Source organism: Alosa alosa, chromosome 24 (assembly GCF_017589495.1).
Source record: "Alosa alosa isolate M-15738 ecotype Scorff River chromosome 24, AALO_Geno_1.1, whole genome shotgun sequence".
In the NCBI taxonomy this organism is placed as follows: domain Eukaryota; kingdom Metazoa; phylum Chordata; class Actinopteri; order Clupeiformes; family Clupeidae; genus Alosa; species Alosa alosa.
This window is the reverse complement of record NC_063212.1, coordinates 14,414,148-14,440,182: the sequence shown is the minus strand read 5'-3', so window position 1 is coordinate 14,440,182 and position 26,035 is coordinate 14,414,148. Positions and strand designations below refer to the sequence as shown.

The 26,035-nt window shown below is 39.9% G+C and overlaps 1 protein-coding gene across 3 annotated transcripts; it reads left to right on the top strand.

Moving 5' to 3' along the window:
- trmt10b (tRNA methyltransferase 10B) lies at window positions 1-26,035 on the top strand. 3 transcript variants are annotated; one of them, XM_048236233.1, is made up of 8 exons: window positions 1-377; window positions 488-596; window positions 1,473-1,594; window positions 1,961-2,137; window positions 2,313-2,391; window positions 3,142-3,209; window positions 23,675-23,795; window positions 25,420-26,035. In XM_048236233.1, exons 1-8 carry the CDS (start codon window positions 243-245, stop codon window positions 25,560-25,562), a joined length of 954 nt encoding a protein of 317 aa, XP_048092190.1. In that variant the 5' UTR covers window positions 1-242; the 3' UTR covers window positions 25,563-26,035. The 3 variants fall into 3 exon arrangements, with proteins under 3 accessions (XP_048092190.1, XP_048092189.1, XP_048092191.1); XM_048236232.1 differs by having other exon boundaries at window positions 2-377; window positions 23,672-23,795; XM_048236234.1 differs by having other exon boundaries at window positions 3-377; window positions 1,961-2,113; window positions 23,672-23,795.

Genomic DNA, 26,035 nt, shown 5'->3' with positions numbered 1-26,035 from the left:
TCCGCGACAATGTTTACTGTCACCAGCTGTCACCACCCCCCTTAACGGTCCATGAGGTCTGGGTTTGTGCGAAGTTCAGTCAATTTGTTAGTTTTATCGTGTCTGTATCCAGATGAGTTAGGCTACTTTACGGTTGCTACATAGGATAAGGGTGTTCAATGTTACAGACGTCCCAATTGGGAAGATAGCCTAACCTCGTGTCTCGTCTCGGCTCTTTGAACATGAACATACAACTAAACTAAATGGAGGCGAATTGTTTATCTGAAAACAAAGAATTTAAGGCCCATGAATATGTTCTCGCTGACATGTTGGAGTTGCTTCAAATCGATGTGGGCTTGGAATCAACCCCAACCACCGGAATGGATATGAATTGTTCGGTGAGTCAGTCACTGGTGGTGTTCTTCGGTATATCACTTGATCGGGCACACAATTGTAGGCCCTGTTGTTGGCCTTACTTAATGTTGAGAGTATAATTACATGTTGGCAGAAAAACGTCTTGAGGAAGCAACGAAATTGGGAAAAAAGACTGGCTGCCAAAAAGATGAAAAGAAAGGCAGAAAAGCAAAGAAGAAAGAAGAATCAGACAATGGAGAAAGGTGATGCCAGAACCATGGGAACCTTTTACTTTGAGTTGGTCTGAAATGACTTAATATTGAACCACACTAATAATAGTAGAAGTACACACAACTACACTGCAAAAAAAAATCTAACCAAGTGTTATTAATCTTATATTAAGATCAAAAACATCTATTTGGTATTCTTTCACACAAACTTAGGCTACGTCACAGAACACTTGGAGGTGCAAACAATATCAGATGGTTGATTTGACCATCAGTTAACTTCAAAACAGGCACTTTACTTAGAAATACATCATAGGAGTGATTAACGTCAAAAATCTAGACTGTAACTCAACATCTGACACCTCCGATATGTTTAGTGTTCTAAAGACATCAAATAGCCCGTTATAGTTACCAAATTGATAGCCAAGGTCAAGGAGCCAGAAGTGAATACTCATGGATGGCTATAAAAACTGTGCTTTCGTTATACAACTAAACACGACAAAATACTTTTATGACCCTTGAGCCTGCTCCTTATGTGATCTCAATGGCGGTGCAGCGTTTGTTTGCACTTCCATGGCGTACCTGGTTACCTCCCAAAAACGCCCACAAATACCCGTATGTTTGTGTGAAAGAATTGTTTTTAGTATGAATAGACTTACCTAGCGCTCTCTCGAAAAGATCATTTTGACTTGATTTAAGAACACTTTGACCAGTTGGTGTAGTAACCAGGGGACAGTAACAACACATCGGTATTCACTTTTTGAGACTTTTCCCAGTGTTGGTCCAATACTATGTGGTTTATAGGAGTACCAGCACTAACATTACCCCATTTATTATCCCATTTCTTGGGGATATATTACTCAATCATTCTTATGCATGTGTCGCGTGCTTAATCAATTTCCTCTTGTCAAGACACTTTGCAGTTAAGCAAGCGGGTCATCAAGGCAATCACCAGAGAACGTCTGGCAGAGGCCAAATTATCAGGGCCAAGGCTATGCGTAGACCTTAGTATGGCGGATTGCATGTCCCACAAGGTGAGAATCTTTCAGTGACCTACTGTATCATCCTCATGTCACACACGTATACATGCAAGACACTTGGTGACCTGCTTTTGAGCACATATTTTTCATGAAATAGTACATCGCAGTTTCAACATTTAATATATGCTGTCTGTTCTTTTTTGCAACTAAATACATGATTATATTAGATTCGTATGTACATTTCACACAGCTTCCGAATTGTTTTTGGCGAGTAAATTCTAAGACAAGGAGTCATCCGCCAGAAACAGAGTTGACCATTCGGTGAAATCTGGGCAGATTTCACTTAGCTTGTTATCTTGTCTGTAAATGTCAGCTCAATCAAAATAAAATGTAATAGCCTAACACTTTTGTTGTTTGTAGGAGCTAAGTCGGTTGGCAGGTCAAATCCGTAGGCTGTACGGAAGCAACCGGAAGGCTCTCTGTCCGTTCCACCTGTACCTGACAGAGTTTCAGCCAGACAGCCTGCTATACACTGAGTGCCTGCGGATGAATGATGGCTTCCACGAGTATGCGGTTGGTGTTGGTTCATCATTTAGGGTTAGATGCTAAGGACTAATAAACACACATTTATAGAAAGTTCAAACAAATAGCACCTGACTGACATTTTATATGTAGAGTCACTAACTGTACATATATGTGTTTTTTGTCTGTCTGTCTGTCTGTCTGTCTGTCTGTCCTTTTGTCTGTGTCTCACTTTCTCTCCCTCTGTTAGATGGAGATGACGGAGCAGAGTTGGCTTGATTTGTTTCCAGTGGAGGATGTGATTTATTTGACCCCAGATGCTGAAAAAGGTACTGGGCTGCTAAACTGTAAAGGCATTTTCTCCAAAAAGCCATTCATTAACTGTGTGCCTCACTGCCTTCAACTGTCTTAAGTCACTTGCCGTAGCAGGCATCAGGTAGCAACTATGAACTTTGTTTTGGACGGCCTAGCAACACAAGATACTGACAACTCACATTTAGTGGGAGTTGACGCAGAGACGTTGTAAGGAATCTTTGGTTGATGGCAGCATGAAGGATACACATTCAAAATTCAGAAAAAGGAAGGTATCTTAGAAGGCAGCATTTTAAGAAACATTTGATTCGGACATGCCTCGATGCCTTGCTGCCACCGAATGCTATCTTAGAAGGCAGCATATTTTTCCATTTAGGAAACAGCCATGGATTCATTGATTGATTCATTCACACATCCATCCATCTATCCATCCATCAATTTATACTCTTCAATTTATCTATTGAGACAGTTTCTTGGCCACAGTGTAACCTCTTCCATGCGGAACTGATGCTGTATTTATGTACGCATCTCCCTGATGCCATTTTCCACCTGAACTGAAGATTTGTCATTTAGCACAAATATTAAAACCTTGATGTGTTCCAATCAGGTTCAGGAAATGATTGAACATGGCTGTAAATGGTGAAATGTATCTTTTTATGTGGGGAGTAAAACATAAAGAATAATAGTCTCTGTTAGACAGGCAAAACAAAAAAATGCAAGCACTGATGATGTGTGTGTGTGTGTGTGTGTGTGTGTGTGTGTTTCAGCTCTGGAGACTGTGGATGATGAGACGGTCTACATCCTTGGAGGTTTGGTGGATGAGAGCATACAGAAGGTGGGGCTCAGTGCTGCACTTAGGTGTTGTACCAACAATCACCATTTCCAATTCTTCTTTAAAGTGTTTATCATTTCCTCTTGATATTAAGCACAGTCTATGGGCAGCACTAGGCGAAAACAAAACCATGCTCGTTGGGCGGTGGTAGCGTAGTGACTATGCAGCTGGGCTAGTATACAGTAGCCTGAAAAGTTGCAGGTTCAATACCCAGCTTCCACCGTTGAGCAATACACTTAACATCCGAGTTGTTCTGGGGACAATGATCCTTGTATTGAAATTAACATATGTAAAGGGCCGTTCACACCAGGAACAATAACTATGATGATCACTATAATCATAACGATAAAAGCGTCCACACTGACCAACGATAAGCAAAGGACAATTCCGGCACAAAATGAACCTAGGGGTTAATAACACATGTGTACTGAGTTCGACCGTTCTCTGGGATATGTTCATGCTAATCGAATGTGACCAGTTTTATAGCAAACTGCTAATTAGCTTTTAACGCCATTCCTAGGGGCAAAGAGTAAAGTAAAAAGAATTTGCTACCACACTTCGACGGTAACATAATGAGGGTCCGTACATGTAAACCGAAGCATTAAGAACTTTGTAAGTGTACAGACAGTTTACTAAAAAAGATATAGTTTAGAAATACAGTACCGTTCACGTATACAGGCAATACATGCGGGTGCCATCTTGGAAAAAGTCACGTGACAGTTCAGCTCACGTTGCACGACGTTGGACTGGTTGAATGCCGTGCAACGTGAGCTGATCTGTGACTTTTTCATTATCAAAAACTCTGTATGAAAACTAGGGTTGCAAAATTCCGGGAATTTTCAAAGTTGAAAATTTAATATGGCAAGTTAGTCTAAAACAGGGAACTTAAATGTAATGGACAAAACCCCATCTTGCAGCATAATATTAGTTAAAACAACCCGATTTAATGCAATTTCAGTCAAATTTCTACCCTGCACATATGTCAATCACATGCACACAGCAATCGGCATAGGCTGCTAGACAGTGTTAGGCAAGTTACTTCAAAAGCGTAATGCATTATTTATTACTTGTTACCGTCATCTCAAAGTAATTTGTTACATTACAATATTACTGTCTTTGAATTGTAAAGCATTACACTACGTTTACATTACTTTCACCAAAATAACAGGAAATATGGATTTGGTGTTCTCAATAGATCTTCATGTGTTCAATGCAGCTCATTACACGGCAGGAGGTGATGTGGTATGGCAAAATGACTGAGCTAGGCTTAAGGCTAACAAAAGAACAATATAATGGTTGAACAATCAATGCAGTTATGGCTCATGGGACAATGTAGGCCCCAAAAGCCAAAGGTCACTCACAACTTAATATAGTAAAATATAGCCATAGTGAAATTGTATGTTGACTTTAAATGGTTCTCATCATTGCTGGTTGCCTTTCCTTACACTTACAGTGGTGTAGACTTAATGCAAATAGTTTGAGAATAATGGCTATGATCTTTGTCTGTAAAAGCAACATTTTAGTTATTCTCACTGCTTGAAATGAGAAGTATAGCTTTACCATGTTAGATCTGTTGCATGAATGGCAGAGAAAACTCAAATTCCCTTTCTACAGTCATCTAAACAAGGCAATCAAATTCCAGGACCAGCATAGATGACTTTTTTTAATTCTTGGATAATCTTCTCTGGTGCCAATTGAGCATTTCTCAATTTTGGATTAAAAAGCAAAGTAACTTCAGTTACTGAGAATTGTACCGAGTAAAATATTACTGAAATTGTATTGGTAATGCCTTACATTACTGCATTACAGCAAAAAGCAATGCATTACTGTAATTACATTACTTTTTTAATGCATTAGTTCCAACACTGCTGCTAGACATAAAGGAAATCTATGGTGCGTTCATATGCATGGGGAAAAAATGTTCCAACCAATCGGATTTTGTTGTTGAGTGGTGTAGTGTATCTTAGGCAGTTCAGTGTTGCTAGTTTAGCACACTAGTAAACCATAGGCAGAGAATGGGATTCCCACTAGCATGCTAGCTAGCTTTGTATGCTAAGCTAAGCAAAAATCCGAACATACAAATCATATCGCTTATTACGAAACAAAATGTTAATGTTTGTATATGAAACAGTTTGTATGAGTTACCCATAATTTCCTTTAATTCCATGAAAGTTTCCAATTTGAAATATTTCCAAAATTCCCCAGCTTAACTTCCCATGGTAAGTTTCCGGAAATTTTCCGCCCCTTTGCAACCCTAATGAACACAAGGAAGACACAAGGAGTTAAAGCTTCCCCTATTTCGTCCGACAATTTTTTATTTGTTTTACTATTATTTCATTCATTCTTTTGTGCTGCACTGTCATCTCTCTCCTGTTTTCATTTAGTATTTTGCAATGAGTGAAACAACAGTAGTAGTGAATGTGGTGATATACAGTATTACACTCTTGTCATCTCCAAGTGGAATCCATATCACTACGTTATATGGGGAAAAAGGGCGACCAATCAAATTAGGTGTAGTTAAGCAATCCTCCGTCCAGGGGTGGGCAAACTGCGGGCCGGATCCAGCCCGCCAAGCACTTTCATCCGGCCCGCCGAGCATTTTTGGTTATCAGGTTGCTCGCTATTTTTTTCCTGCGATAGAGACGACGTTGGTTAGCTTTATTGCAAACTGCTTTTCACTCTCCTTAGAGAACGTTTACAATGTCAATGTCAAAACATAATGTTAAATAGAGATGATAGGCCTACTCTTAGTTATCTCCTTTGCAGCAGATCTAACTTGAACGTTATCCATTTAATTGGTATTGCGTCTGCACGCACGAGAGGGAGAGAGAGCGGCTGGTTCCAGCTGGCCAATTTTCAAAACCCAATATGGCCTTTGAGCCAAAAAGTTTGCCCACCCCTGTCCTAGTCTATTGCTGTGATCCCATTGTCCATGCTGATTGCTTGTGACAACCCGCAACTTGTGAAATGATGTCACTTCCTCGAAAGAAGCGCTCCGGTTTGCGTTACGTTCATCACAACACAATGAGTCAAAGATCAATCAATCGCCGGTATTCACCTTGAGTAATGTGGCATTGTCTAGCGTCTAGCGTGTCTGTACGAGATTGCTTCTTGTCAGACGACTTGAAATGGCCATGTCGTTGAGTAATTTTGCATAACTTCCGGGTTTTCGAACAACTTACTACTGGTAAGATGATGGACAACAGGATCACAGGATATCCCTTCCTGTCTATCAATCGTTTATCATGCGATCCATTTGTACTTGGGGCTCTTCTTACAAGTAGTAGGATGACTGGAAAAAAAAGAAGTTACGCAAAATTACGCGACAGCATGCCCCCTTAAAGGTATACTATGCAGGTTTAGGTATTTTTGGCGAGTTTAGAGCTCCCTCCAGAGTCAGGATGTATTTATATGTTACTCTGCTATTGTAAATAGCAAACTTCTCGCAACTTGTCCCCCCTGTACACAATGCAAATGCTTTTGTTGTGGAGGTGAAGGATTAACAACAGGCAAAAACTATCTCCAGAGAGCTATATGTACTGACAAGGTAATATTTCACGATTCTCGCGGGGCGCCGCTCTTGGAAGTTGCATGGCTGGTTTTCTCGGTATGGACTCGCTACATCTATGCTGTATAGCTATGCTAGGTGAACGTTTTGCCTATTACAACTTCGTTTACCAAGTGTGCCTTTAAAGATAAACTGTGCAGTTTTGGCAATTTCTTCGCTTTTTGCCCTATAGAGCTGGTAAGTCCCGCCCATCCGCTAAACCCCCAGTGGACTGTGAGAAAATAATTATTTTCTGGTCCCGTTTGAATTGTGCCATGAATGTGAACATATGTTGTCTGTGAATTTTTAATATAATTTTTCATGTTACGAGTTTGACAGTATATTGTATGATTCTTCGGCTAGCAGTTGTGGAAAAGACATAATGAGAAAGACACATGTTGCCTACGTGACGTGAGCTAATCGCTAATATTAGCTGAGATGCTAGTTTTTGTAACGGCAGGAATAAACACACATGGTAACAAAAATATTCGAAACATGTCTAGCTTCACTCAACACATTAACACTATGATACAGTGTAATTGTCAAGTTGTATGGTTCACTGTGTTCAAAGTCGGTCTTAATAACCCTTTTCATCTCGACCATCTGATGGTTGTTATGGGAAGCTAGTTAGCAGCTATCGTCTAGGGGAAAGTTGTAGTCCACAAAGTGCTCTCACCCAAAGTCTAACCGCATCAAACTTCTACCCGGTAAATTGTAGCATTCTTTACACGAAAATTTATACAAAAAAATCCCAGACAACATATGTTGACATTCATGGCAAAATTCAAACGGGACCAGAAAATAATTATTTTCTCACATTCACTTGCATTAACGATTTTTCAACCTAGAGGTCCAGCGGGGTTAGCGGAAGGGGCGGGACTTACCAGCTCTATAGCTAGCCTGACGAGCCAGACCCACATTAAAATGTAGGGTCTGGGCACTCACCGTTCGCAGTGCTCAGTCCGAGGGTTAAGTAGCAGCTAGCCTAAAATTTTCACATAAACATATAAATGTCATACTTGAACAGTAGCCTAAAAGACAGTTCCCCAAGAACTATGTTGTTGACAATATGACACATTGTTCTCAAATGAACAGAAATGCAGCTGTAACCCTGTAAGCTTACTGTAAAATGTCAGTCTGTAGAGTAAAATTAATGAGACCTACAACACATAGGCTAGTAACTTTACAGCTAGCCTGTTCTGGACTTCATGAAACTCACGCTAGCTTTCTAACGTTAGCTAACGTTACACACTTAAAACTGATTGCATTGTAAACAAAAGCTTAGCAGTGCGTCATCACGGTGGTGCCGCTTTTTCTGGCTTAGTGCTTTGTAGAGTTCAGGATGATGGCTCTTAAGATGTGTAATTAAATTGGTAACGTTAAAAGAGTATAGCAATTTTGTTATCACTTTCTGGAATTTGGAAATACTGCCACACAGCCATGCTGAAGTATGTTGTCGGCGCTCATAGTAACATAAACATTTGCTTCACGTGCGCATAATTAACAGGGGTATTTCACAAAACCTAGATAAGGGATTAAGCTGGGATTTTTTCTTAATGGGGCTATTATTAGGTCCTTAAAGGTTGGATATTTCCTCTTTTTTTACTTAAGACATTAAGATCAATTTCCAAAAGATGATTTTACATTCCTCTTTTTAGTCAACTTTAGCAGAGGTTCCAATAATTATGGAGGGTACTGTAAGTTTCGGAGAGTGGGTGCGCACATCCAAACCAAAGTTTTATGCCTGACAAAGATTCAAGGGGATTGAAACGTTGCTTTTAAATTAATAAAGTTTATATTTTGGGTACTGTAAGTTACCATGGGGATTTATTCTCTGCACCTAGCCTGGTCCCAACCAGGCTAACAGCCAGGCTTAGTTCATTCTAAAGTGAATTATTGTGTGTTATTGCCAGCTGCCATTCAAATCAGACCACCATGTGAATTTTTTTAAGAGCTTTATTCCATTTATATATTATTTGCTACATGTATTTACCGCAAAACACAACAGATTGCCTGCATATGGTTATCATTTTAATTATGGTAGCCTTGTAATTATTAATATACTCGTTGTTTGCTTCTTTTGTTGATAGACATTTGATGAATAGCCTACTGTAGTAGTTGATTGGGAGTGGAGGGGCAATTTTTTGAAAGTGTTTTCAACTAATTAGGTTATAAAGAGAATATAATGGTGTATATAGACGTCATACTATGTGCATCTTTGCAGTGACAAGCGATTTCTTAAGTGACGTTGCGTGCTGAGACAAGGAAGCACTCACTTGTGGGTGTATACGTAAATTGGTCTACCACACCTACTCCTGCTGTTTTACAGAAATAGCCATGATTCCCCATTCTAAAAAGGAAAACTTTACTTCATTGTTAGTATATATTAAAACCGGTTGTTCACTTTGTGTGAATGACGCTATTTTTTGTGTCTTTTTTTATTCCAACCATGAGTTCTTTGAGGAAAAGCGATATTGCACGTATCCTAAATTACTTACACCTGGCTTGACATAGTGGCTCCTACTCATCCTGGATTGGCATTAGTGAAACGAGTTGAGCTAGGATGACCACACAACACTATGTCAAACCTCGCTTTATCACTTATCTTGGATATCTTAATTCTGCTTTTGTGAAATACCCCTCTGGTCACCTTATCGGCCAGGCACATCGTCAGAAATGTCCATATCAGCCGATGCCAATAATTAAGTTATGAAGCTTTTATCTGCAAATACCGATGTCAGGCCGATATCATTGTGCATCCCTATTTGCATTACTTATCCAAACAACGTCAAACTTGACACTGCACTTACTCGTGCCCGTAGCAAGACATCTGTCAAGTTTGAAATCAATCGGACCATCGGTTAGAGAGATATGCGAATAACAGACAGATACACACACACACACACACACACACACACACACACACACTGTCCCGCTGTATAATGAACAAAGCCAAAAGCAATCACCCAGCTACAAAATGATAACCAAACCAAACTGCCTGGCACATAACGACTCCATTGACAGTAAATGTGTGTGAATGTGTGTGCACAAGGATTACAGACTTCTGAAGAACTATCTTTTTTGTTTGTGTGCCAGGGATTTGAGTTACACGCACATGTGTGTGTGTGTGGTGGTAGTAGTAGGAGGGGTGAGAGGGGTGTATAGGGTTGCACAAGGATACAAGGATTACAAATTTCTGGGGAAGAATTACAGATCCAAACATTGATGGAAGTATGTTACAGGTCTAATCAAACACAGAATGCATTGTGCTATTTTCATTCTTTCAAGGATTACAGATTTCCTAAGAACTGTCTTTTTTTTGTCCTTCAGGTATGTGGTTTACATTAAGTTTAAGTAATACAGGGTGTACATTGTGACACATCCTTCTTTTTTGTTTTTGTTTTTCCAAATAAAGGAACCCAATCCCACCCCACCCACCCATACACACTGCCTTAATATGAAATGAAAGAAAAGTAATGTATGCATAAAAATACATCAAAAATAGAAAACAAAACATAGCACGTCTCGTTTCCAGATAGTATGTCTGAGCACAACATGCATATACCCATGTACACACACAGTGCATATATTAACAACTATACAGACAAATATGTACATAAATACATGCATTTTTAAAAGAGAGGAACAAATAAAAAAAGAGAATGCATGTATGCCGGGCCGTAATGTGTGATCCTAAGGGAGAGTGGTGAGGGTTTCAAAGTATGAAATCAGTGGATCCCACAGTTTATGAAATGCCTTTATTGACCCCCTGGTGAAATATTTAATTTTTTCTAATTTTAGGAAGATGCTTTTGGTGGGTGAGGAGATTTCCACTTTAGAACTAACCTTCTTCTAGCCAACAGGGAGCCAAAAGCAAAAGCATTCTCCTGAGTGGTTGTCACTGGGAGTTCAGGATCCACTACTCCAAAAATGGCAAGTTCTGCAGTGGGCTGTAAATTAGTACCAAAAGCATCGTTCAAAGTTTCGCAAACGCCTGACCAAAAATCTATTAGTTTCGGGCAGGACCAAAATGTGTGGGTCATGCCAGCTGCAGGCGAATTACAGCGCTCACACCTATCTTCAATGTCTGGATATATTTTGGATAATTTCAGTTTGGTGTAATATGTCCTGTGCAAAACTTTAAATTGTATTAAGCTCAAACGTGCACAAGAGGATGTGCCATTGACTTTATTTTGAGCATATTCCCAGACAGTATCTGAAATTTCTGTCCCCAGTCTTCTACCCAGTCATTACAGAGTTTATCTAGTGTTACACCCTGAAGGGAAGAAATTAAATGATAGATGGATGAGATTTGACCTTTGTGTTGCATATTAACCTTCAGGACTTTCTCTGGCCCGAATCCACAGGCAAGTGAGGGAAAGTTGGGCTTAGTGTCGAATGAAGTGTCTAACCTGGAGGAATCTAAAATTATCTGAACGTTGCAGTTGAAATTTATCACTTATTTCAGCAAGGCTACCAAAAACACCATCTGTGTAGAAATCACAACATTTAGACAAACCTTTTCTTTGCCATTCACTAAATGTATGGTCTAATAGAGCTGCTGGAAAGAGGTGATTTTTACAGATTGGGCTATATGGGGAGAACTCTGTGAGTTTAAAATGTTTTCTAAACTGTGCCCATATTTTGAGAGTTTGAGATTACTACAGGACTGGACGTGAACTGTGAGGGTGACAATGGTAGTTTAGCTGTTATCAAAGCAGACAGTGAGGTGGATAGACAAGAATTTGCCTCGACTTGACACCAGTCTGTGGTTGGGGTCTGAAACCATTATATAACCTTTGTATGTTACATGCCCAATAAAATATTTCAGGTTTGGAAGTGCTAGCCCACCTAGATCTCTGGGTCTTTCTAAAAGTTCCCTGCGAATTCTGGGGTTTTTACTGTCCCATAGAAATGAAGAGAGTAACCTGTTCAATGATTGAAAAAATGATTTAGGAAGGAAAATCGGGAGACACTGAAACAAATATAAGAGTCTAGGCAGCACATTCATTTTTATGCAGTTCACTCTACCTGCAAGTGACAACTGGAGTGTAGACCATCTTTTAATATCAGATTCTAAATTATTGACAAGAGGGGTGAAGTTTTTGTTGTAAAGGTCTGAGAAAGAACGGGTGATATTTATACCAAGATATCTAAAGCCTGATTTTGACGTATGGAAAGGAAGTTCACTGTCTGAAAGTTGAAGTGCCAAAGTGTTTACAGGAAAACATTTACTTTTACATTTACAAAAAGGAAAACTTTACTTCATTGTTAGTATATATTAAAACCGGTTGTTCACTTTGTGTGAATGACGCTATTTTTTGTGTCTATTTTTATTCCAACCATGAGTTCTTTGAGGGAAAACGAGAATGTGCACGTATCCTAAATTACTTACACCTGGCTTGACATAGTCGCTCCTACTCATCCTGGATTGGCATTAGTGAAACGAGTTGAGCTAGGATGACCACACAACACTATGTCAAACCTCGCTTTATCACTTATCTTGGATATCTTAATTCTGCTTTTGTGAAATACCCCTCTGGTCACCTTCTCGGCCAGGCACATCGTCAGAAATGTCCATATCAGCCGATGCCAATAATTAAGTTATGAAGCTTTTATCTGCAAATACCGATGTCAGGCCGATATCATTGTGCATCCCTATTTGCATTACTTATCCAAACAACGTCAAACTTGACACTGCACTTACTCGTGCCCGTAGCAAGACATCTGTCAAGTTTGAAATCAATCGGACCATCGGTTAGAGAGATATGCGAATAACAGACAGATACACACACACACACACACACACACACACACACTGTCCCGCTGTATAATGAACAAAGCCAAAAGCAATCACCCAGCTACAAAATGATAACCAAACCAAACTGCCTGGCACATAACGACTCCATTGACAGTAAATGTGTGTGAATGTGTGTGCACAAGGATTACAGACTTCTGAAGAACTATCTTTTTTGTTTGTGTGCCAGGGATTTGAGTTACACGCACATGTGTGTGTGTGTGGTGGTAGTAGTAGGAGGGGTGAGAGGGGTGTATAGGGTTGCACAAGGATACAAGGATTACAAATTTCTGGGGAAGAATTACAGATCCAAACATTGATGGAAGTATGTTACAGGTCTAATCAAACACAGAATGCATTGTGCTATTTTCATTCTTTCAAGGATTACAGATTTCCTAAGAACTGTCTTTTTTTTGTCCTTCAGGTATGTGGTTTCGTAAGTTTCGTAATACAGGGTGTACATTGTGACACATCCTTCTTTTTTGTTTTTGTTTTTTCCAAATAAGGAACCCAATCCCACCCCACCCACCCATACACACTGCCTTAATATGAAATGAAAGAAAAGTAATGTATGCATAAAAATACATCAAAAATAGAAAACAAAACATAGCACGTCTCGTTTCCAGATAGTATGTCTGAGCACAACATGCATATACCCATGTACACACACAGTGCATATATTAACAACTATACAGACAAATATGTACATAAATACATGCATTTTTAAAAGAGAGGAACAATAAAAAAATGAGAATGCATGTATGCCGGGCCGTAATGTGTGATCCTAAGGGAGAGTGGTGAGGGTTTCAAAGTATGAAATCAGTGGATCCCACAGTTTATGAAATGCCTTTATTGACCCCCTGGTGAAATATTTAATTTTTTCTAATTTTAGGAAGATGCTTTTGGTGGGTGAGGAGATTTCCACTTTAGAACTAACCTTCTTCTAGCCAACAGGGAGCCAAAAGCGAAAGCATTCTCCTGAGTGGTTGTCACTGGGAGTTCAGGATCCACTACTCCAAAAATGGCAAGTTCTGCAGTGGGCTGTATATTAGTACCAAAAGCATCGTTCAAAGTTTCAGGCAAAACATGCCAGCTGACCAAAAAAATCTATTAGTTTCAATGGCAGGACCAAAATGTGTGGGTCATGCCAGCTGCAGGCGAATTACAGCGCTCACACCTATCTTCAATGTCTGGATATATTTTGGATAATTTCAGTTTGGTGTAATATGTCCTGTGCAAAACTTTAAATTGTATTAAGCTCAAACGTGCACAAGAGGATGTGCCATTGACTTTATTTTGAGCATATTCCCAGACAGTATCTGAAATTTCTGTCCCCAGTCTTCTACCCAGTCATTACAGAGTTTATCTAGTGTTACACCCTGAAGGGAAGAAATTAAATGATAGATGGATGAGATTTGACCTTTGTGTTGCATATTAACCTTCAGGACTTTCTCTAGCCCCGAATCCACAGGCAAGTGAGGGAAAGTTGGGCTTAGTGTCCGAATGAAGTGTCTAACCTGGAGGTATCTAAAATTATCTGAACGTTGCAGTTGAAATTTATCACTTATTTCAGCAAGGCTACCAAAAACACCATCTGTGTAGAAATCACAACATTTAGACAAACCTTTTCTTTGCCATTCACTAAATGTATGGTCTAATAGAGCTGCTGGAAAGAGGTGATTTTTACAGATTGGGCTATACAGGGAGAACTCTGTGAGTTTAAAATGTTTTCTAAACTGTGCCCATATTTTGAGAGTTGAGATTACTACAGGACTGGACGTGAACTGTGAGGGTGACAATGGTAGTTTAGCTGTTATCAAAGCAGACAGTGAGGTGGATAGACAAGAATTTGCCTCGACTTGACACCAGTCTGTGGTTGGGGTCTGAAACCAGCATATAACCTTTTGTATGTTACATGCCCAATAAAAATATTTCAGGTTTGGAAGTGCTAGCCCACCTAGATCTCTGGGTCTTTCTAAAAGTTCCCTGCGAATTCTGGGGTTTTTACTGTCCCATAGAAATGAAGAGAGTAACCTGTTCAATGATTGAAAAAATGATTTAGGAAGGAAAATCGGGAGACACTGAAACAAATATAAGAGTCTAGGCAGCACATTCATTTTTATGCAGTTCACTCTACCTGCAAGTGACAACTGGAGTGTAGACCATCTTTTAATATCAGATTCTAAATTATTGACAAGAGGGGTGAAGTTTTTGTTGTAAAGGTCTGAGAAAGAACGGGTGATATTTATACCAAGATATCTAAAGCCTGATTTTGACGTATGGAAAGGAAGTTCACTGTCTGAAAGTTGAAGTGCCAAAGTGTTTACAGGAAAACATTCACTTTTGCTTAAGTTTAATTTGTACCCGGAGAACACACCAAACTCTTTTAAAGTATTCAAAATAGAAGGAACACCCCTGACTGGATCTGAAATGTACAACAACAGGTCGTCAGCATAGAGAGAAAACTTGTGCTCAGTTCCTAGCCTATGGATGCCATGTATATCAGTAGAAGACCTTAGCTTGATGGACAAGGGCTTTATGGCCAGCGCAAACAACAGAGGGCTTAGGGGGCAACCTTGTCATGTGCCCCTTGACAAAGGAAAGAATTGAGAAGCCACTCTTCGTCACCACTGATGCTTTAGGGGAGGTATATAACAGTCGGATCCAAGAGGTAAATGTAGTACCAAAGCCAAACCTTTCTAATACTGCAAATAAGTAAGGCATTTCTGTCCTGTCAAACGCCTTCTCTGCATCCAGGGAGACAACCACCTCTGGCACCTCCCTGGACGCTGGGGAGTGGACGACATTAAGCAGTTTCCTGATATTTATAAAAGAGTGTCGGTTTCTCATAAAACCAGTTTGGTCCATTGAGATAATAGGAGATATCACTTTGTCTAACCTTAGGGCAAGGAGTTTAGCTAATATCTTAACATCTGTATTTAAAAGAGAGATGGGTCGATAGGAACCACACTCAAGTGGGTCTTTACCTGGTTTTAGAATGAGTGAAATGGAGGCTTCAGTAAGACTCTGTGGAAGATTTTTTTGTGTTAATGAATGATTAAACATTTCTAATAGAATTGGAACAAGTTGTTTACTAATTTTTTTATAAAATTCAACAGGATAGCCATCAGGCCCTGGAGTTTTACTGCTCTGCATGCCCTTAACGGCATCAATGATTTCCTGCAATTGTAAAGGTCTGTCTAAATCATCTCTGGCAGCGTCTTCTAGAGAGGGAAAGTCAAGGCTATCTAAAAACTCATTCATGAGTGAGGTGTCGCGTGGGAATGTGGATGTATACAAGTCTGAGTAATATTCTTTAAAGGTGGCATTTATTTCCTTTGGGTCAACAGATAAGACTTGCGAAGATTTGCGAATTTGTGGGATCAGACGTGAGGTGGCTCTACATTTTAATTGATAGGCCAAAAGACGGCCAGCTTTATCACCATGCTCGTAGTAATGTCCTTTGGACCATAGCAGGTGTTTTTCAGTTCTTTCCAATGATAACAAGTCATATTGAGTTTTCAGTTCAATTCTAATTTTGTTTAATTCCGGTGTTGGGGATGCAGCGTATTGGTGGTCTATTTTTTTAATGGCTGAAATAAGTTCTTGCTCCTTCTTTTTCCTTTCCTTATTGCGTGTATGAAATTATCTCACCTCTTATAACCACCTTTAGTGTTTCCCATAGAATGGATGGGGAAATTGAATCTGTTCTGTTGAATGATATGAATTCGTCTATTGCCCCTGAAATGCGTTTACAAAAATTATCATCAGCTAGTAGGGCAGTATTCAATCTCCAGGTATTATGCAGTGCAAGATTTTGTGAAAATGTAAGATCAAGGATTACAGGCGCGTGGTCTGACTCAACAATGGCCATGTACTCTGCTTTTTCATCTGCGGGAAGAAGTGTCTTGTCAATAAAAAAATAGTCTATCCTACTGTATGTATGATGCACGTGAGAATAGAAGGAAAAATCCTTCTTCAGTGGGTACAAAAACCTCCATGGGTCCACACAACCAATCTTACAAATAAAATCAGAAAGGGCTTGGGACATTTTAGATCGAGTAAGAGTTTTGGGACATGAACGGTCCATAGTAGGGTCAATTGCAGTGTTTAAATCGCCAGCTAGGATTAGCCTGTGTGTGTCCAGATCTGGCATGAGGGATATTAGTTTAGAAATAAAGCTGCTGTCATCCCAGTTAGGGGCGTATACATTTACAAGAACAGTAGGAGTGTAAAAGAGAGAGCCTGATACCATTATATATCGGCCTTGAGGATCAGAGATTATTTTGGATGGAGTGAATACAATTTTTTTATGAATTAATATTGATACCTCTCGAGATTTAGTGTTGTAGCTGGCGTGAAAACTTTGCCCAACCCAATTCTTCTTGAGCCTAATCTGATCTGCAGTTGTGAGGTGGGTCTCTTGTATAAACACTATGTCCACCTTTAGCTTTTTTAAATGAGAAAAAACACGTGCCCTTTTAATTGGTCCATTGAGCCCCTTAACATTCCAGCTTGAAAATCGTACTGGTGACTTTGGCAGTGTGTAACCCCCCTTCAGTATAACAAAAATCCCCCCAGGTCCCTAAAAGCACCCTCCTTATCCTAAACAAACAACACACATTACCTATGTCTGTCATCTGAACAGTGACAGACTGCATTCCCTCCTAATAATACACGAGTCTTCCGATACATTCTAAACCATTCCGTGAAGAGAGCAATGACCCTTTAGAGGTCATTGAAACATATTGGAGTGGAGATAAAGAGTGTCCATGATTAACAAAAGTCATGTAAAGTTCACCAATATCCTGACGAAAAGGGAAATGAAAAGAAAAAAAGAAGTGAATAAAAAAAAGAAAAAACACCGTTTGCAAACAATCCGGTTAGGCGCGTTATTACAAACCGTTAGTCATTATGTAGGCTAACAAGTTATAGTCGCTGTAGTAAGCAGGCACACGCGTAATTTTAACAGCAAATGATGGCTCTGCGCAAAGAAATCCATAAGTAGTCTAATAGGTAGCCCTAGATGTGATAAGTTTAAGTAAAAGTTCAAGTAGGCTGGTGTAGGCCTACTGAGACCCTGCATAGGCTACAATTCAGAGACTGGCCACTGTTATTCTAAGGTACCTGGCGCCATCACCCGACGGTCGTAGACGGTCGTAGTCCAGGGTTTTTCCTTCGAAGAATACGCGCAGCGTGGCTGGAAACCGGAGTCGGAACTTTATCCCTTTCAGGTAGAGTGCATGTTTGATGCTGTTGAATTCCGCCCTCCTCTGAGATAAGCCGTTGCTGAAGTCGGGGTAAATCCATACAGTGGCATCCTTGTATTGCAAGGTGTTCTGTCTGGCAAAGCGTAGGAGACGTTCCTTATCTTGAAAGCGGTGAAAGCATATCAGAAATGTCCGTGGATTTTGCCCAGTTGTTGCCAGTGTATTCCCTACTCGATGCGCTCTGTCCAAGACTGGGGCTGAGTCGAATACTTTGTCGCCTGTGAGCTCCTTCAGCATTTTGGACATAAATGTCACAGTATCTCCGTCACCTTCACTGCCCTCTGGTACATTTACGATTCTCAAATTGGACCGATGTGAACGGTTTTCAAGGTCTTCAATGCGATCGAGAAGGGCTGCATTTTGCTTTCGCAGGGACTGGATGGCTAGCTCCGCTGCGGTGACTTTCTCGAAATTATCACCTGCTAAAGTTTCTGCAGCGGTCAGGCGCGTTTGAAAACCATCTACCGTGTCTCGTAAAGCGTCAACAGAGGCATGCAAAGGTCCGACAGATTCCTGGATGAGGCTGGAGATGTCTCTTTTATGCTGGCACGTTGTTTAGACAATTCTTGCACCAGTTGCGACATTGAGATTCCTTCTTCTTGGGAGAAGTGGTTAGCAGGAGACGCCATTGCAGCTAGCTTGTTGGCAATTGTATTCCGTGTAGTCGGTGGAGCAGGATTTGGTTTTGATTTTGAAGACTTGCTCATTATACGTTTGTAATTATGGTACATACACTCTTTTCTCCCTTAATAAAATTGAGTTTTGTTGCACAATGAATGGTGAATTTAAAAGTTATTTTCAAGCGAGGTCAGAGCTCTTCACCCTTGCTGCCTATCTCACCATGGCACCGCCGGAAGTCCCCAGGTATGTGTTTTGACATTTAAATTGCTTTGTTTGGATCTGAAAGGCAGTGCAAGAAAATAATGTTTTCCATGGGAAGTGAGACACCGAGTGGCTGGCTAGTGTTGCAGGTTGAGGCCCACTTTTTTTCTCTCTTTTTTTTTTTCTTAATGTTTTTTGACCTTAGGCCAGGAAGCGAGTGGGAGAAAGAGAGATGGGGTGTGAACAGGAAACTAACCGGATTGGAGCCAGTTGCACCACAGAGCCCCCCAGGCTCTCACATTTTTAATCTGGAGCTGGTGGGGTGTGTTGTCTTTATTGATGATTGCAAGAGTGGATCTGTTATTAAATTCTCATTGAGAGCGACTATTGATCTGTCGGGTCCCTTGTCAAAGTCCCCCCCCCCTGTCATCTACTTCCTGAATTTTTGGTCAATGATATCCGGGACACCGAACCACCGGGGCACATGAAATTTGGTGGGTATGTAGCCCCACTAGACTTTTACGGAAAATTTTCATTTCGTCCCCGGGGGCCACTCCCCCCCGTGCTGGGCCCCCCGAACCGCAAAAAAAAGCAGTTTTTCCTAAATAACTACCTGAACCGTGGCACTGAGGATTAATAATCTTTTATGGTATGTTGGTCTCAAGGGCCCACATCAATCTGGCCCATAATCACTCATTTGTGATTTGCACCCCCCGGTAAAAAATGAAAATGCAATATTATTCTGCATTTTCTACACACAAAATTAGGTTATGTGTACATTTAGTGACTGTACACTCATTGGCCTGTAGATGGCGGTGCACACATGCACACACACACACAGGCGCCCACATACTATCGGTATTAGAACGGCCGATATATATTTACAAATTCAGTAGGATTAAAAGAAAGCCAAAATAAATATTCATCATCATCATCATGGCTGCATTTTCAGTATTGGCGTTAAGTAGTCGTTTGTCCACTAGATGGCGCGTCGTTGCAGTGAGACATAATTTTGTTGGAAGTTAAAAATGGGTTGGAAAAACAATGGACGCTTCATACAAGGAGTGTAGTTTACCACAGAGAACGTCTAATAAGGATAGGATGATGTTCACATGAAATGTAATTTCCATTTCTTCTTGAAGCCGAAATAAATCTGACGATGTTTATCGGACATGCTTGGTTTTAATGCAGGTAATGCTAATCTTATAATATCAATAAGGACCTAGGTAATGTTACCGTTGGTTGAGTGATGGTGGCCAATTTGATTGATTGCATTTGAAAACTATAAAGGTTATATAAGCAAATTGATAGCAGCCTGTAATTGTGATTGATTGTCATTTGTTGCACATGCTACAAAAAACAATGGAAGATTTATTACACCCGGTTTTACAGTTTTGCCTATACAGCGTGAGACTGAGGGCCTGTTTATTTTGTTTTAAGTGCGTGCAGGGTGTGAGAGGGGAATCGATGTGCTTTGATTCCAGCTTGGTAGTCTGTGAAATTAAAAAGCATGTGTGTGTGAAGTATCCAATGACACCTTCATTTCATTATGCCTGCTTTAGCAACACACCTTAAGCTACTGTGTAGTGGGTCCCATTTAGAAGTGGCCTACTTTCCTTGACTCATGGAGCTGCGTGAATTTTATTACAACTTTTTGCCACGATATGGCAGTTTAAGTCCGCTTGATACTGTAAGGCGTGAAGCCATTGGTTTCAAAGGAGATTTTATTTGTGTCGCCAGCATAGCCTATTGACAATTTATGTTGTAAATAGGCCTACCTTATAAGCCTACCTGTAGCTTAGGGAAGCTAACAGCTTTCTATTAGGATCTAGTTTGTTAGTTACAGTTTTGTCATAACTCCCTGATGCATTTTTTGCATTTAGAATAGCAGAGAGCGTGGATATCTCAATCGAAAATTAAACAATATCGGGTGCCTATGGACTAGGCTGGGTGAATCCAGCCTGATCTGCCCGCTATTTATTTTTTTTTAATTTCTTAAAAGATTGAGCTTGGTCTGGTGAAAGCCAGACTAGCCATGGACCTCAGTTACACAATGCAAGGGAACATGAGTCAGCCTATATTTGCACGAACAATAACGGACAACAGCTCTTCAACTTGGGCCCGTTAAAATGTGTATGAACAGTCTAGCGACGCATTTCATCAAGGCCCATTTGGACATGTCAGTTATTTGCACCACTGGTTAGATGTAAAACAGCATTTCGTTTCAGACTACTGTTACTTAATTTGTGCATTAACAATAAAGTATTACATGAATTAAAGATGACTAAAATCTTATGTAGAAGAAAAATTCACAAAAAATCCATCCATCCAAAAATGACCTTTTGTTTTTGATAGCTGTTGAAAACGGCATGGAACTGACAGAGATGTTTTTGTTTATAAATAAATAAATAAATAAATAAATAAATAAATAAATAACATTATGCTGACACCTTTTGCTTTTCCCAAATACAATGTAGCCTACAGGTGTAAGTGACCTTTCATCAATCCAGTTGCAATGGATGAACTGTGATGAACTGCCCTACTTGTGATTGTTTAGAGATTTTAAAGGTTTTATAACAATGCTACGTCTTCTTTGGCTATTCTTCAATCTATTCACCTTTTCAGCACCAGTAAGCTACTTTCTGTGCAGCCGCACACACACACTCAGGCATGCCAAACAAGCATACACAAAAGTTTGGGGGATGGAGTAAAATATGGAGACAAATTGAAGTGTGATTTATTTTCGCGGAACGGATGTACAGGACTGAGCGGCAGTCATATTTTGTACCGCTATGCGGTACATCTAGTTTTGTTTTCTGTTATTCATTTCTTGCTTTGTTTGACTGTATGTTTTGGATCATTGTATGGTTTATTGGTCCAATGAGGCCTATTGGGGCAGGTCTCTCGGCACACTGCCTGATCTTTTCCTCCAGAATCTTAGTGTAGCCTCTTGCTTTAGTGTTACCATTTACTTTGAGAAGGTCTCCAATGACAGCTGGCTGAACCAATAAGACAACATAATTCACATTAGAATTAACTAAGCCTGGCTGTTAGCCTGGTCGGGACCAAGCTAGGTGCAGAGAATAAATCCCCATGGTAACTTATGTGCACTGCAAAAAACTGCTTATCTAATAAAATCTAACTAAGAATATTAATTTTATATCAAGATATAAAAAAAAAAAGTTTGTATTGTTTTCCAGTATAAAGAGACGTACCTGGCGCTTTCTCATATCAAGAAAAGTTTGTCTTATTTTAAGACTTCTCATCCTGAAAACAAGCACATTTTTCTGCCAATGCATTAAGCAAATTTGTCCTAAAAAAAAGCAAATTTTTCTGCCAGTGCGTTAAGTAAATAATAAGTAATTGATAAGACTCTTTAAAATCAGTCAAACTCTTTTTAAATTAAGTCAAAATGATCTTTCGAGAGAGTCCTAGGTAAGTCTTTTCATACTAAAAACAATACCAAATAGATTAATAACACTTGGTGTGCCATCTCTTTTGTGAAACCAAGTCAAGGCTACATTTGTCCAGGATAACCAATCTAGGTTTTGTGAAATACCCCTCTGGTGTGTCATGACAAAGCCTCCCATGAAGTATGATATGTAAATAGGTGCCTGGTTTAAAAAAAAACTCAACTTCATAGATCGTCAACTCAGGACAGAACCAGAGAGTGTAACTTCAGCTTTTGTGTTGTAATGTGAGTGGAAAGGTGCTTTAAAACGACATGAAAGTAATTTCTCTGTGATTAAAACTGAGGGAGATTGTCAAAGTCAGATCTCACATAGAAACCTGATTTGTCTCTACTTGCCCCAAGTTTAGCTCAGACCTGGGGGAGAAAGTTAACTGTCAATGTTACGGGTCCAAGAATGACACTGTGGTCTGGTGTAACACATTTAATTAAAAGTCTGTTGGGAATACAAAAAAGATGTGACAGTTCATCAGCGCACTTCTACACACGTAACTTACTTGACAACTCTTGTTCTGTCGTCAGCTATTTACCAGTAGTTGCCTATGTGTATTACAGAGAGCGCCATCTGCTGGAGAGTTTACTCTTAACAGGGATGAATATCACAATGAGAGGTCTACAGAATCAGTGGTAGTGTTCCAAGTCTAACAAATTAAATGGGGTTCAGTCTTTTATGTTTTCTCAATTCACCCTATGCCACATCAACACCATTATCACCACCGTCATGGCCTGGTGTTGCTGAGTGAGGTCATTCTGTGTAATCCCAGTTCACTAACGTTTGTTTGTTTTACTGCAAGGCTGCAATACTGGTGATTTTAGTTTTTGTTTGGATATTTCATGTGAACCCTGAGAGAAATTAATCTTTCTTCAAACTGTTTATGTGTAACTTTAGCAGAAAGCTAGCAATGTGTGAAGCATAATTGAAATGCCAGTCATGTCAAGAAGAAAGGGGGACTTCCATGGAAGAAGACATACTAGTACAATGAATAGTTCAGTATCAATAATTATAGTTGCCGTATTTTCCAGACTATAAGTCACACTTTTTTCATAGTTTGGCTGGTCCTGCAACTTCTATGTCTATTCACCTTTTCAGCACCAGTAAGCTACTTTCTGTGCAGCCGCACACACACACTCAGGCATGCCAAACAAGCATACACAAAAGTTTCAAGAGTGGGGGATGGAGTAAAATATGGAGACAAATTGAAGTGTGATTTATTTTCGCGGAAATTATACATGTTTTAAAATGTTAGTCAGTATGAATTGACATGAACTCTACATGAAACATTACCGTCTACAGCCACGAGAGGGCGCTCTAGGCTAGTGGAATGAGATCGAGAGCTTGGTGAACTTGCGACAGGTCGGACATTTTTTCGTACTGTTAAAGTTAAAGGGGGTTCGGGGGTGTCACCACTGGGAAAATGTATTAAATATGGTTATGTAAATGCACAAGTTCAGCACAGTTAGAGATTAGGGCTTGCACTATGCCTAAAACACACTTTTTTTGACTGATGCGACTTAAACTGTAACATCAACAAAAACTGACTATGTCACACTCCTATGCAGAAGATGACATACTCCCGTGCTCTGGAAGCTGGGGTGCATACAGCACGGCTACCCATCGAGGAGCATATGGTACGCCGACCCAACGCCAAGAACTTTTACTCCAAGATCTTGGCCATTAATCAAGGTAACCAATTATGTCCCTACTTTAGAGTGCTAAAGTAAGGTATTCTGTATAAGCAAAAAATACAAGGAACATAGCATTCTCAAACACCTAAACAAGGGCTTTTACTTTAATCTCTTCATGACTACTCTTTTCTTTGGGGGGCTTTTATGCTTTTAGTTTGACAGGTCAGTGGATAAAGTTACAAGGAAGTGAGTGGCCCTTATGAAAATTAACCATGGATTAACCATGGTTTTACTATGTTTTTTTGGGTCACCATGATGACCATAGTTTATCACTATAGTTGATAAAAAAAAAAGCTTTGTGCCCCATGTAAGGATTGAACTAACAACCTTCAGATTATGAGACTGACACAGTACCTACTGCACTAATGAGGCCTCAGCTGCAGATGTCAGTACGGAGAGCTCATTTTCAACTTGGCAGTGTTTCAAGTGTTTTGGTTTTAAACTTGACAGTGTTTTACAGTGTTTGGTTTGAAATTCAACTCAATAACATGTGGGCTGAACTTAAAATTGTAAGTTATGGTCCTACTGTAACTGCAGCAGTTAGGGATTATGGGTAAGTGTTACTTTCTTGTTTATAATGTTTATTTTTTTTCTCATTACTCTTTATTGTGGCTTTTTTATGTGTATGACATAGAACAACTGATGAGCAAAATGACTGTGTAAGGGATTTTCAGAGTATTGTCAAGATCACCGTTGAGGGGTAGACCATTATTGAAATATATGGACATTTTAGAGAGTAGACATATTTCTTCTTTGGCCCTATGACTGACAGTAATTCTGGGCCCCCCCAATAATATGTAGTATTATCGGGCAGGCAGAGGGGGCTATCTGGGGCCCCCTGTCAGTGGTCGGCCCTTAGAAACTTAGCAAGTTAAGTCCTCCTTACTTACAATATTTAGTTCTTAGATTAGTTGGTAGTTAGCATTTCATGATTTAACTTGAATATTTGAGGTCCTCGCTGTCAAGTTGAAATCACAGCAAGGTTCATTTATGTAAGCGGGGGGGTGGGGGGGAAATGTTCTTCAGGGAAATGTGCCACTGATTACATACACACACACACACACACACACACACACACACTCTGAGCTGAGCAAAGTAAGGTTGAAGGTGGAAGTAAATGAAGATTCCAAAACGCTATATCCACCATTTTAATGAATTTTCATAAATATTTGTTTACATTTTGTTTTCCAAGTAATTTCAGTAGAGCTGTAATTACGTATTGTTATTTGATTTATCTTCACTCAATCAAAACAACACAACTGCAATTTTAATTACCTGAAATACACAATTAGAAAACCTGGCTTTTGAATGTTTTTAAGCTTTTTGGAACGAAAGTTCTCAGTTCTGAGTGCAGGAATCATCTAACGACAGGGCTCAAGTGTGATTCATGATTAATTCGTGTGTGTGTGTGTGTGTGCAAGGATTACAGAACTCTTTTTTTTTTGTTCTTCAGGGAAATGTGCCACTGATTTAGGTTACACACACACACATAGTCTGGGCTGTATTTGAGGTCTTTCCAAAATTTGATTGACCTTTTTTGATCTCTCTCTTTCTCTTTCTCTCTCTATCTCCCTCTCTTTTTCTCTCTCTCTCTCTCTCTCTCTCTCTCTCTGTCACCACAGTGTTTGAGATCCTCTTGGTGTACCGTGAAACGGGGAGCTGGGAGAAGGCACTTCCTGTAGGGGTTCCTGCTGGGAAGGGCTACATGCTGGCGACGGAGACCACTGCAGCTGCTGCTGAGGTCAAGCCCACCTGCGTGTCGTAGCCCCCTTGATCATGCCAGCCCTCCCATTCTGCCATCAGACCCTCATATTCCCATCTGATTGATGCCCCACTGTCGACTTCAAGGCAGCGTTGCTACCGTCCACTTCAAGGCACCTACATCCAAACCCTAGTGCCTCCCAGGCGACACTGCCTTGAATTTGACAGTGGGGGCCCAAAAGACCATACAACTTCCCAGCCTCTTGTGACAGGGATGTAAAGGGGGAATGTTGCCTGTGGTGTCACGGTGACCTACTGGAGACAATGTCCTACAAGACATCTGAAGGATCTACAACTGTTATAGAAGGCAAAGATGGAGATGATGAAGATGATGTGTACACTCACCCACCCACAAGCTGAATGTTTTATCTGTTAATTTTATTATTTTATTGTTGTTATTGTTTGTTTATCATGTTTTTTTTCTGCTTTACCTTTTCATTTGGATATACTATACTTAAATAAAAGTTGAAATATGAA